This window comes from Chionomys nivalis, chromosome 4 (assembly GCF_950005125.1).
Source record: "Chionomys nivalis chromosome 4, mChiNiv1.1, whole genome shotgun sequence".
NCBI classification, from domain to species: domain Eukaryota; kingdom Metazoa; phylum Chordata; class Mammalia; order Rodentia; family Cricetidae; genus Chionomys; species Chionomys nivalis.
In genome coordinates this window covers 117,326,636-117,340,166 of record NC_080089.1, presented here as the reverse complement: position 1 = coordinate 117,340,166, position 13,531 = coordinate 117,326,636, and the positions used below count along the sequence as shown (strand labels likewise).

Sequence of the window (13,531 nt, the reverse complement as noted above, 5' to 3'; positions counted from 1 at the left end):
TAGGTCCTTGTCCTCGCTACAACGCTCTGCCAGTGACCAAGCCCACGTTCCCAGCCCTGGGGCAAATCTTGAAATCACTGCTCAGCGCCACAGTCACTCTGTGGGACAAGAAAGCCATGATGTATACACCCAAACAGCCCCACTCAGCTCTGCCAGCCCAGGCAGACAGTCAGCCCATCAGTCTTAAAAACAATACAGACAGTGGGCAGTGGCAGCATGTGCCTTTAATCCCAGCACTTGGGAGGCAAAGGCAGATGACTCTCTGTGAGTTTGAGGCCAGCCTGGTCTACAGAGTGAGTTCCAGGACACCCAGGGCTACACAGAGAAACCCTTTTTGAAAAACCAAACAAACACAACGATGCAGAGGAACTCAGAGGCCCTGAGAACACAGGCAGTATGCAGTTATCCTGCAGGGCAGATCTGGGGATGGCTAAAGGCTATGTAGTTTCTCTGTAGGGATGCTAAAAATACCCTAACACTGTGAAGGTGATGGCCCAATCCCAAAACATACTAAAAGCTACTCAATACTATACATCCCATGGATGGAGTGTCTGGATATAAACTGTACCTGTGTGAGAATTCCAACACAGACAAGGGGGGCAGAACTTGCAAGGGCTGCTTGGTGCACTCCCAGCTCTGGAGCAAGATTCCTGGGACAGAGCTGTGCTGGTCAGAGAAATAAGGGTGACTCGCCCTGAAGGCCAAGCTGCCACCCAGGCCAGCCGCATGCCATGCCAGGCAGCTTCCCAAATGCCTGTGTCACGGTTCTGCAGAGGGTGCGGGGAGCCAGGAAAGGCACAACTGAGGACGAAGTGCTCGGTCATCTTGTCATCAGGCATGTAGCTGCGGCTTCAGCGTTGAATGGGTGGGGCTAGACCTTCATCTGGCTCCAACACAGATTTCCCTCTTGTTAAGTGTGGGGTCTGGGATGGTTCATTTGGCCAGGTTGACTGGGTTAGCAGAGCCTGGAGCATCAGTGAGGCCTTCCTACGGTACCTCAGTGAGGATGTTTCCAGAAAGGATTAACTCATGGGGGATGATCCACCCTGAATGTAGGCAGCACTATCCCACCAGGAAGGGTCCTGGGCTCAATAAACAGGAACAGGAGAAAGCCAGCTGGGCGCCTGAGCCAGCGAAGGTGAACAAACAGCCACGCGCCTCCACCACCACCGCCATGTCCTCCCGACCGCAACAGACTACATCTCGCGAACCATGAGCCAGACCCTTCCTCCCTGTCAGAGTACTGTTGTCCGGCATTTGGACACCAAAAAGGAGTGGGTTCCAGGGGCAGGTGTGCCGTTCACAGGCCAAGCTGGGGTCTGCGAGCCACCGCCCCCCCCCGGGAATCCAGCCTGCTCTGACGGCCAGCGGCAGATGCACCTCGAATGTTTGCCCTCTGCTAACCCAGCTCGAGGCCGTCAAAGCTGTGCCCTCTTCATTTCTCCCAGCTTCTCGGGCCCAGCGGAGCTTAGAGAGCTGAGTGTTGGGGCTTAGAAATGTTAAATAACAATAATAACAATAACACATCTGCGTGTGACGCTTTCATAGCCGATCTATCATTTTCCTACTTTATTTCGGAGACTTTAAGAATGGTGCCCTTCCTGCACAAAACATCAGGGTGCATCTATATTAAAAAATGAAACTAATTAAAATGTTTGAAAACCATAAACCACCACACCATAAAACAGCAGCAGCCCGATTTTTTCCAGTCTAAAAAGATTTTTCTTCCTCATTTTGTGGTCCGCTTGGATGCGCAAACCCCTGGAGTGGGAAGGCTGGAGGAAGTACGAGAAGTGTTCCCGTGAGAGGCTTGAAGGTGTCTGTCCCTGGGAAAGGAAACCAGGCTGCGTGCTGTTCACAGCCTCCCTCCGCCCCCTACCGCGCTGGGCTATTCTCATTCACTACAGTGAAGCACCACACACATGACACATCGTGCATGGCCCGTGTAAGCGTGCTTCTCCTTCCCAGCAGTGTCCTGAGCGCACAGATCCTAAACTGATCACCACCACGAGCACGGAAGAAGAAATGTCAGAGCCTCTGGGACTGGGGAGGCGTCAGTCAGCACTTCTGCAGTGACACCCAGAAATTCAGAGACAGGCAGAGCACACCATCAATAGACAAGGGAAAGTCTGGACCATGATGGAACCAGGGTCGCCACCATCCTTCCCAGGGAACGTAAGCAAGAAACACGAGGTCATTTGGCTTTGTCACCCTCCTTTCCAGAACCGACTTCCAGTATGGGCTCCCGGAATGTCCAGCACCCAGAATGTCCAGGAGGCCAGTCCGAGAAGGGGTGTAAGGAAGGTTCCCTGCATTCCGCACATATACGGTCATTGCCTCACAACAGACCCATTCTTAGAGATGCAGAGTGTGGGAGATCAGGCTGCTGCTGTAGTGCTTCACGGATCCACTAGGTGGTGCTGCAGCATCACCCTTCCAGCCCCACGGGGCCCTCCCATCCTGCAGCCTGACCGCCAATCACGGGCCTGGGAAGGAAGTGAGACCAGAAAACTTCCAGCCTGGTTCTGTTCATGTCTCGCCACAAAAGGAAAGAAAACCAGCCTACCAACTGTCAGGTTCAAAAGGTACTCGGGGCAAATGTCTGTTTGCGGCGCCTATCAGCACACAGTGGCCTCCATTGCAAACACCTGTCAGAGTTCATGCTGGCATCCTGGCTCCTCTCAGGTCTTCTCTCCCGGACCCCTGCACTAAACTTCTCCAGCGCACAGCCTTCCCTTCCTGTAGCTTCTCAGCCCTACAGGACCCTGCCATCTAGACTACGCGGGCTCCTGGTTCTGCTGTGTCTTCCTCTGCCTTGCCACTCTCATGTCCTCCTCTTCCTCTTCCACCCCCAGCCACGTCCAGTCCGCTGGCCACGCTCAGTCCACTACTTTCTCTCCCTGCTCTGGCTGTATTCTCCTCCTATCTATGATTAAAAAAAAAAAACCTTCCCCCACCACCTTGGAGGGGTCCTGTCCTCGCTTTACACACTGAGAGCTGTTAATGCTGAGCCAAGGAATACAAACCAGAAGCGATGTCTGCAAGTTGGGCAGCCTTGGCAAAGCTGCCTTTCCAGAGGCTCAGGCTTATGGGAGGGTGCAGGAAGGAGCTGTCCTCGTGGACCCTGGGCTGGGGGGTGTGGCTCACTCACAGCACACACCAGTGCTCCAGAAACCATGAGAAATAAGCCTGTCTGCCTGCCCTCCCTCCTGGGAGCTTAGTCTGCCCAGGTTCCTACGGAGGCTCCTGGGTCAGTCAAGCTGGCACTGAGCCCGAGAGTCAGGGTGTGGCCCTGAGTGGCTCCCCTGGTCTCATCTCATTGGTCCACAGAACATCTTATGCGCTAGAGGCTCTCAGCATGTTGCGGACCCAGATCCTGGGCTCCCTGGCATCTACTCATCCTCCTTGGTGGTGGTTCTCCACCAAGTCCAGTCAGTCAGCCAGGCTGCGGCCACCCGCACACCTGCCACCAAATAATCCCCACCTCAGTTCCTGGCCCTCCTGGCAGCCACAGGATCACATCTGGCCTCTGCCAGCCACACACTGACCAGCTCTGAAATCTGAACCTCCATACCATAAGACTGTGTCTCTGTTTCTCCCAGGGTTCCACATCCAGACCAATGACTGGACAATCTGCTCAGCCTTGGTGTGCAATGGATCCAGGCCTGATGATGTCCCTCACACCAGGGTATTTGCAAAGCTCCCAAGGGGCGAAAACCAAAAGTCCGGAGAAACCTGTTTGAATTTGCTTCCCTATCGCTGTGAGAAAACTCTACTTAAGAGCGATGTGCAGGAGGACAGGATTTAGGGGCTCACGCTTCCACACTGCAGTCCATCAGGGAAGAGAGGGCAGGAACCTGGAGGCAGAGGCTGAAGCAGAGACCACAGAAGAGCACTGCCTCTGGCTGCTGGCTGAGTTCTGTCCAGTTTGCTTTATAAACAATCCAGAATCAGAGGCCCAGGGTGACTCTGTCTGAAGCGAGCTGCACCCTCCCTTAATTAATTTCATTAATCATGAAAATGCCCCCACAGACTTGTCCACAGGCCAATCTGAGGCAGGCACTGCTCAACAAAGGCTGGTTCTTCCCAGAGGACTCTAGCTTGTGTCAACCCGACAATAACATTAAGAACAGCAAAAACAAACAGAGCAACAAACTCCTGTCCCCAAACCTCCTTGAAAGTGGGGCTCAGAGCCCGGGATGCTGTGCCCGACCGCATTTTCTCAGAGAGCCAGGGAGGTGGGAAAGATGGATGGGAGTGGGGAGTAGGAGGAAGATGAAGGAAAACAGAAAGGAGGGGCGGGAAGGGTGGGAAGGAGGAGAAGGCAGAGGAGAGGGAGAGGAGGGAAGAGCTGGATACAAGGGCTGCCAGGGGGCCCTCTGTAAACAGCGCCCTGGGGCTCAGAGCGGCTGTTGCTGCAGTGGCCAATATAAAACCTTCACTAGTGTTGGCTGCTGTCTCTACACATCAGCAAAGGGCCAGGCACTGAACAGGCGCCATGGGAACCCCAAGGATGCCACCACCATAACTGCTCTAGAGAAAGGGAACTGCCTAGGGTGGACAGTAAGGGCCTCAGCCACCACTTTAAACCGTCCAAGCTCCTAAGGCTGCGAAGCCCCTCCCGTGGGAACGCTGACAGGCTGTTCCCACAGGAGGTGAGGCAGCTTCTTAGGGAAGATGCATGACAGCACCCTGAAGGACAATGTTCCCACACACATCGGACGTAGATCTCACAGAACCCTTAAAATCAATATGAAACAGGATCAGTCTGCACACTCATTAAAAAGGAAGGGCTGCACAGAGGAGTTTACCAGGGTAATTGCCGAACAAATACCAAGAAGAACTGAAGGGAAGGGGGAGGGGAGGGGTCACCAGAGCGGAAATCATGCTTCCTTAAGAAGTTTCTGTCCGGCCTCGCCTCAGCCCCGCCCAGCCCCTTTTCAGCCCCGCCCACGTTCTTCTCGGCCCCGCCCAGTCCTCTTAGGGAACTACAGCCTGAGCTGCCTGCTCTCAGCAGGACCCTTGGGAAGAGGAGCTATCCCCCGCAGAAGAACAACTTCTCGCCGGGCGGTGTTAGCGCACGCCTTTAATCCCAGCACTCGGGAGGCAGAGGCAGGCGGATCTCTGTGAGTTCGAGACCAGCCTGGTCTACAAGAGCTAGTTCCAGGACAGGCTCCAAAACCACAGAGAAACCCTGTCTCGAAAACCCCCCAAAAAAAAAAAAAAAAAAAAAAAAAAAAAGAACAACTTCTCACAGCAGGCGAGAGGAACCGAGGGCAGAGGATGGTTGTTACCGGGAGTTATGCACAGTTCTCAGCGTCACGGACAGGTGTGCTGGTGAAGGACAAAGCCACCTCTGCGACTCAGAACTCAAAGCAGCTGGTCTTGGGATCCAGGTTACGGTCCCCACGGGGGCAGGAGCTAGGAAGGGGCCTGCAAAGGGGTCTAGCGGCGGGGTCGTGTCTGAACAGCTCTGCCTGCCCTCCCTCCCCTGCCCGTCCCTTGCCTGCCCTTCCCTCGCCTGCCCTCAGCTTCCCCACAGCCCGCAGCAGCCACCAGGGTTTCCTCTACATCCAAGCAGACCCATGGATAAACACAAAGGGGCAAGCAGATAGACAGACAATGACGGGGCGGGCAGACACATGAGTAGACAGGAAGTGAGGGTGAACAGGTTAAATGTGGCTGTAACACTGAAGAAGCACACTGCGTGAGCGCTGACTGCACACTAAGCCTTCCTAGTCTGTACTGTATGTGTGAGCTCACTTCCTAGTCCATATGTGTGAGCTCACTTCCTAGTCTGTACCGTATGTGTGAGCTCACTTCCTAGTCTATGTGTGAGCTCACTTCCTAGTCTGTATCGTATGTGTGAGCTCACTTCCTAGTCTGTATCGTATGTGTGAGCTCACTTCCTAGTCTGTACCGTGTGATCTCACTCAATGCTTCAGCGGGTGGACAAGCCAACGGTAAAGAAGGAGAAGGTTGTAAAGGTGTGCTGTCACAAAACTGAAGGGAGCCACTGCGCGAGCTACAGGCAGAACCGATCACAACCCAGAAAAGACGACACTGCTTAAGTCCACCAAAACTCAAGTCCGACTCCTAGCCATCCGCTCGGCATCAGGGACATGGCTGTGTGGAAGCAGGGATCTCCCAGCCCTGGGGAACGGATGTGTGAAGCCGGAAGTAGCCCACAGCCTATGGAAGGGAACTAGTGATGTCAGTGGTGGCTCTGGAGACAGCGAGGACCAGCTACGGACAAAGACTGTGACGTGAGTTTGCTTATGGGAAAAGGTCTTCCAACATGGACAACGACTGCAAGCAGAAAAGGCGACAAGGTGTCCTGAGACAAGGGGATGACAGCAGCGCTTCTCAACCTTCCGAATGCTGCGACCCTTGAACACCGTGGTTCCTCATGCTGTGGGGACCACAACCGTAAAATTATTTTTGTTGCTACTTCATAATTTTGTTTCGTTGTGAATCATGATGTAATGGGCTGGAGAGATGGCTCAGAGGCTAAGAGCACCAGCAGCTCTTCCAGAGGTCCTGAGTTCATCTCCCCCCCAGACAGATGGTGGCTCACAACCATCTACGGTGAGATCTGGTGCCCTCTTCTGGCCCGCAGGTGGACATGCAGGCCAAATGCTGTATGCATAATAAATATAATAAATGAATCATAATGTAAATAGTTTTGGAGACAGAGGGTTGCCAAAGGGACTGTGACCCAAAGGTTGAGAACTGCTGGGCTGGAGGATCGAGGGTCACATATCTGTTGTGGTGGGAACTCATTCCAAGCTGTAATCTTTTTCTGCTTTTCCACACTTTTCTATGTGAGGCACCTCAGGGCGAGCTCCAGAAAGTGGGACTGGCTTCAGCGGAAGCAGCAGGTCTACAGAAGAGAATGCTGCAAAACGTATCCAACAACCAGAAGGTGGGAAAGCGGCTTGGTGAATCGCGGCTCTCCTTGTTGTCTAGGACAGAAAACACCCCAGGAACTCCCGGTGGCTGGGGACAGGAGTCCTGTGGTGCCCTGGGGGAGTCACTATATGTCACAACCTTCTTCCCAGGTCACTCAGGGTAGAGAAGACAGCAGAGCCGGAGGCAGCCAGCCTAGACCCTGCCTAGATTAAAGCCCGGCTTCACAGGGAATCTGTGCGTCTTTGCTCACACTCTGCACCTCAGCCTCTTCATCCGTGTACGGAGAGGATGTGAGACACGCTGTACGACTGATGCCTGCAGGCCCTGGTGACCCTGGCCTGCCTGAGTGATGCCCATCACCAGCCTCACGGCACCACGGCCGGCCCATGAGTCACTGGGATATGAAGGTGACCCAGTGACTTATGAGGCTCCAACAGAGAAACACAGAGAGTCTCCCTGCTCTAGCTCTGTGACATGTTGCACCCTGACCCCCCTCCTCCTGCCACACTGCCCCCCATCCCACCATCCCAGGCACAGGCCCCCAACAGCACAGCCCTGCGGAGCAGGAAGAACCAGGTGCCAGGGCTGAAGTCCAGGCCCACCCAACTCTCCTCCATTATAACTTCTTGCTTGCTTGTCTCCCCAGATGGCTGGTGGGTGAAGGTTGTAATGGGTGACATGCTAATGAGATCACTGACTACACGAAGCCTGTCTCTAGGAACCAACACTGGCTGGGAGGCGGAGACAAATGTGAAGAGCACCGAGAGCCGCAGCCCTAGCTACAGGTCGACGATCTGACTCGGGGCCACCTAGAGGGCTCAGCGCACCAAGGTGTCTGCTGCAAACCTGACTCCCTGAGTTCAATCCCCGGGACCCCACGGGCTGACGAGAACTGACTCCCTGAGTTCAATCCCCGGGACCCACACAGGGCTGACGAGAACTGATTCCCTGAGTTCAATCCCCGGGACCCACACAGGGCTGACGAGAACTGACTCCCACAGGCTGGCCTCTGTGCTCACATGCTTACACATGTATATGCAGAAATACAAAAATGTAATTTAAAAACTTTTCTTTATATTGAAAACCCTGTGTGGCCAGTGCCTTGTCCATCACCCAAGGGCCAGAACAGGAGACAGTCGCCCCGGACATCAGTATCCAGTCTTTGCAAAGATCCAGAAGTCAGCACGAGACTCACAGAGAGATTTCTGTCATCTGTTCCGTCTGCAGAACCTGACCGCTGCTAGGCCAGGGCGATCCATGGAGGGAAATGGCAGAAATGGTTCCTAATTTAGGACTTTAGAAAATCCCCCACCCCGCCCCAAAGCTTGTGGCTTCTCGTTGAATCCTCAAGCAATATTCCTGCTGTCCATTCTTTCCTCTCATTCATGGCCAAGGGAGTACCATTTAGACGACAACTTTTCAGAGGGAACCATTAAAATCAAACTTCTGGAATTACTAAACAACACCTGAGCTCAATTAATAAACTGTGCAGGGAGGCCACAATGTTTGATTTGAGCGAGGGGGGGGCGGTTAGATGCCACTTTCAGTGAGTTAGGTTAGTGTTAAGGGACAAGTTCCTTTCGTGTCTGCTTCGGGGTAGGAGGCCAGATTGTGACTTTTGTTTTGTTTTAATGTGTTCATGTGTATACATACATGTATGTACATGTTCCCATGTGGCCAGATGTCAGCCTGTGTCTTTTGCTCCCCATGCTGGCTTTTGAGACAGGGCCTCTCATTGGCCTGGGGCTCACCAATTCATTTAGATGAGCTGGCCAGCAAGCCCCAGGGATACTCCTGTCTGCCTCCCCAGTGCTGACAACACACCCATGCACCATCACACTGTCTCTACTTCCCCAGTGCTGAGGACACACGCATGCACCATCACATCTGGTTTTTATATGCGGGTTCTAGGGCGCGAACTCACGCCCTGGTGCCTACACAGCAAGCACTTTCCTGACTAAGCCATCCAGCTCCGAGATCAAGCATGCTCTCCTTCAGGCAGGACAGACGCCAGAAGCTTCCCATCCATGAGAAGTTCTTGCCAGTTTTCAGAGGTTTACAGCCACTCACACACACAGCCACGCTCACCTCTGGGCTTTGAGCAGGACCATTTTTTACTGAGAAACCCCAGAAATTAACAGACACCCCAGCAAGAAGCTGATCCTGGGCATCTGAGGATTCCGTGTATTGGCACCAGTAAGACCCTGCGGCTTTAGTGGGTTGATATGATTCAAAGATCTACAAACCTGGGACTGTTGGTAAGGGACAAGAAGAGGTCACACCTTCCTAGAACTCAGCAGGATTTGGAGTGGGGGTAGGAAGCAAGATGGGTCATTCTGCTGTCAGACTTGAGTCTGATCCATTCAGGAAGTGAGAAGCCGCAGCAAGCAACAAGCCAGAGCACGCCAGCTAAAGCTCTGTCAGGGGTGTGGGGACCACAATCACAGGGCCAAGCTTCGGGTAGAGAAGACACAAGAATGTGGGGGAAGGAGGGAAGAATGCAGAGGGACTCTGTTCTTCACATTTGAAAAATCCTTTGCTGACCTAGGACATGAGCCCGGGCTCTAAGAAACTGCTGAAATGTAGAGGCTGAGGCAGGGTAATGTAAATCTAGGGCCTGCTTGAGCTACCACGAGTTCAAGGTCAACCTGAAAGTATTATGAGACTCTGTCAGAAAATTAAAGTTTAAAAACGGGACAGAACTCTGGAACTCTGTGGCAGAGCACCGGTCTAGAACATGTGATTCTGAGTAGTGAACAAAGAAGAGGAAGAAGCCAGCAGTGGTGGCACAGCCTTTAATCCCAGCACCTGGGAGGGAGGGAGGGAGGCAGGTGGATCTCCGCGAGTTTGAGACCAGCCTGGTCTACAGAGTGAATTCCAGGACAGTCAGGACTACACAGAGAAACTCTGTTTCAAAAAACAGAACAAAACAAAAATAATAATAAGAAGAGGAAGAGGGCTGGAGAGATGGCTCAGAGGTTAAGAGCATTGCCTGCTCTTCCAAAGGTCCTGAGTTCAATTCCCAGCAACCACATGGTGGCTCACAACCATCTGTAATGGGGTCTGGTGCCCTCTTCTGGCCTGAAGGCATACACACAGACAGAATATTGTATACATAATAAATGAATAAATATTAAAAAAAAATAATAAGAGGAAGAGAAGGAGGAGGGAGAGGAAGAGGAGAAGAAGGAAGAGAAGGAGGAAGAGGGTGGCAGATACAGCACAGACCCTACTGGCCAGTAAAGACCCGGTCTGTATCTTGCACTTGGCTTGAATTGCCAGTCTCCCCTGAACACAGTAAAGGGGGTGAGGGAACAGGTAGCTTCTGGTGCCCCTCCTCTCCACTGGCCCACCATTTAACCTGGTGATCCCTCAAGCCAACAGCACCTGACCAACAGCTCAGAGCAAGGGTGAAGCCATGTCCCCCTGCTCTTTCCTCTCTTCTGGCCATGCCACAAAGCAAATTTATAGCGGACGCGCACATAAACACACTTACCACATGAGTTTGTCCCAGCCAGTTTGTGGCAGAGTCCTGGCAGAGGCTCGGCCCTAGAGGGCTGCCTGAGCTGAAAGGCCAATGCCATGGGCAGACGCAAACTCCAAAGAGGACTCAGAGAAAGAGCGGTCCTCCATGCAAGCTTGGCCACGGCTCTGTGCCCTCCTCAGCAGTTTTCTGAGTTTGCTTGTTGGGGCAGAGCAGGAGATCCTGCACTGCCCAGAATGCGCGGTGGTTGTTACGTAACTCCAGCAGCCCAGGCACTCTATCACCTCCCCTTATAAAACCGTCCCAAACAGAAAAGGGCGCACCCACAACGCGACACCTCCAGGGTGGGGTGACTGGGGGAGCAGGGAGGGAAGGCTTGGTGACGGGCGGCTAGTTTTGCCTAAAATGCAGAGGAGAACAGAAAGCCACTGTTCTTCTCAGGACTCCCTGGGAAGCGAGGGTGGAGGCACGATGCCAGGCAGTGTCCCAGGGCTGTGCTTGGCAAATCCCTCAGAATCTGCAAAGCGCTCTCAGGCATATTCAAGGTCTCTGGGGAATGTGTTTGCATTTTATGTCTTTGCTGCACTGACCGCTTGATAGGATGTTCATTTGGCAGGGAGGGACGGCAGAGGCTGAGTGCCCGGCTCCTCAAATGCACCATGGTGTCTGAATTGGCACGCTATGTATGGGGCCGCTTCTGGGCATCACTGGCACGAACTGTGGCTCTCAGTGGTCCCCTGGGGCTTGCTACAGGCATCCCAACAAAGGCCCTCGGGTTTCCACATCCCACGGGGCTGGAAGCTCCGTAATCTCTCTCTGCCATCTCTTTGCCCTCCGCCGTCACGCTTCAAGAACACGAAACTGGTTGAGCAGGCTGCAGTTCCCAGGATTCTGTCGCAGAATCAGCGCTGGAAACAGCTCGGGTTTGGAAGTGTTCTCGTCTCCCTCCAAAGCATGGAGCGGACGGTCCTCGACGTCCTCCCATGTGCCCTGTACCAACTGTGCTGCCAACTTCTTCCTGACCCTCTGTCTCCGCAGCCAGCTTCCCTTCCTGGGTGTTAAAGAGCAGGGACCCGAGGGCCCCTCCAGATGCCACTTCTCCACTCAGGACACAATCAGGGTTCGGAGCTGGACAACACGCCCCACTACGCTCAAGGACTTGAAAGGAGATCCCAGAAGGAGGCCCATGTCCCAGAGTGGGGAACACACGAAGCAGATGGATCAAGGGGTCAAGGGGGGATCCTATCTGAGGCCTTTAGAGCCAAGGTGAAGAACCTCCAGAAGCTTAATGGAGTGAACGTCCCGTCCCGTTCCCCCACCCAACAAGAGTTAGCTCTCACAGGAACCGGAGTAAGCTAGCTGAGCTGCCCCGTAGAGACGAGAGCACAGGCCTGGAGGTCTCACTGGGATTCTCCCAAGAAGGAGTTCCCAGCATGCTCCTGCACTGAGGAGAAAGATGGATCACATGGGGTGTTTCAGGCACTGTGTCCTGCAGGTAGCAGACAGTGAGAGGGGGATTGGGGGCATGGGGCGGGGGGGGGGCAGCATAGGTGCCACGCCAGAGGGGACGGAGAGGAGTGCAGAAGCCCAGGACCCGGATGGAGCACACGCGTGGACCGAGAAGCCGCAGGGGTCTCTGTGCCCCTCAGGAGCCAGGCAACTCCTAACACACAGGAGGTTCTGTGTGTAACTCAGCTGATAACCAGGACAAAGGAATCTACCGGAAGCCAACGTGTACACGTGGAGTATCCTGGGACATTATTTGGAAGTGGAGGGGGAGGCAAAAAGCAAGACAAGGCAAAATGAAAGCCAGGGCAAACTTCCCACGTGACAGTGTCGCTTGCTGCTGTGTGCACACCACGGGACCACGTCCATTCTCGACCTTGTTGGGGTGCAGGCCCCAAGTCCTAGCTCACAATTTCCCGGGCATAGAGCTAGAGTACAAAGTGCCCACACTCAGACATCCTCAGTGGGCTCTTACTCCTGGGACCCTGGCACGCACAGAGCGTGGACCCCTTTCTGTAGCCAGCAATGGAACTGTGTGCCACCTCCATTACACCCACCACGTCTGGAGAAGCAGAGTCCGAGAGATAAGAGTGCGGGACCCAACCACCCTGAGCACCCACAATGGGCTGTGCATGGGGCTCGGGACCCATGCTACCGTCCTCAGCCTCGGTGACAATCCTGTGACAGGTGGCCCAAGCCAGAGAATGGCCCTCTGGTGAAGCAGGCTCCAATGAAAGGTCCCTGCTCTCAGGTCCTTCTGTACTGTGGTGACTGCATCCTGCCTGCAATGGCTGGTTCATACTGTCACCCTGACAGGCTCCAGAGTCTCCCAGGAGACAACCTTCTGGTTAGTCTGCCAGGGGCTTCTCAATGGGGTTAACTCAGGTGGGAAAACCAAACCTGAATGTGGGTAGCACTACCCCATGGACTAGGATCCTGGTCCGAATAAAAAGGAAAAAGTGATGAACTGAACGCTGATATTCATTTCTCTCCTTACTGACTGTGGATGCAAAATGGCCTCACAATTCCTAGCTAAGCTTTCCAAACCGCTGTGGCCTGCACCCTCAAAACTGTGAGCCAAAGCAAACCTTCAGTCCCCAGTGGCCTTCCTCAGTTCCTTTGTTACAACAACCAGAACAGTTACTAAAAGTCACTAACACACTCCCAGACCTGCTCCTGGGGCTGCATCCCTTTCCCAGGCTCGATGACAGAAGCCCCTCCTCCCGCCCCAGCGTACCGGTGATGGTGCAGGCATCCCGGTACCCTCTGTAGCTGGGAGCATCTTCCGCAGCCTCGCTCACGTAGTACTCTTCGGGGATGCCCGGGCTGCAGGCTAGGACTGCATGGCTGCAAGCCTCAGAGGTGGGCGCGGAGCTGGCCGAGGTGTCGTCGTGCAGGTCTGTGGAGTCCAGCTTGGCAGGTTTCAAGGGGAGGTGCCCACTGCCATCGAGGGCCCCGCTGCCGTGGTCGGGAGCGGTCGGGCAGATGGCCCCCGGGTGCTTCAGTGTACCAGTAGGGGTGGCTCACTGAGAACCTGCAGAGAGGACAATCCAGAGAGGACACCGTTACGTGAGGTTTGTGAATGCATCCAGACAAAATCTTTAAAATCAAGGCAGATGTGATAAGCAC

At 54.0% G+C, this 13,531-nt stretch overlaps 1 protein-coding gene across 6 annotated transcripts in view; it reads right to left on the bottom strand.

Moving 5' to 3' along the window:
• Trak1 (trafficking kinesin protein 1) overlaps window positions 1-13,425 on the bottom strand; it is a 103,655-nt gene extending 90,230 nt beyond the window's left edge. For 2 of the 6 annotated variants that reach the window (XM_057767720.1, XM_057767721.1), the window contains exon 1: window positions 13,140-13,425. Coding sequence is in view for 4 of the 6 variants with exons in the window: in XM_057767710.1 (XP_057623693.1) it covers window positions 10,409-10,496 (88 nt within the window). In the remaining 2 variants the exon portion in view is untranslated. Of the gene's footprint in view, window positions 1-10,408; window positions 10,612-13,139 lie in introns of those variants that run through there. The other 4 variants (XM_057767710.1, XM_057767712.1, XM_057767714.1 and 1 more) reach the window with 4 other exon arrangements.
• Between the last annotated feature and the right edge of the window lie 106 nt (window positions 13,426-13,531).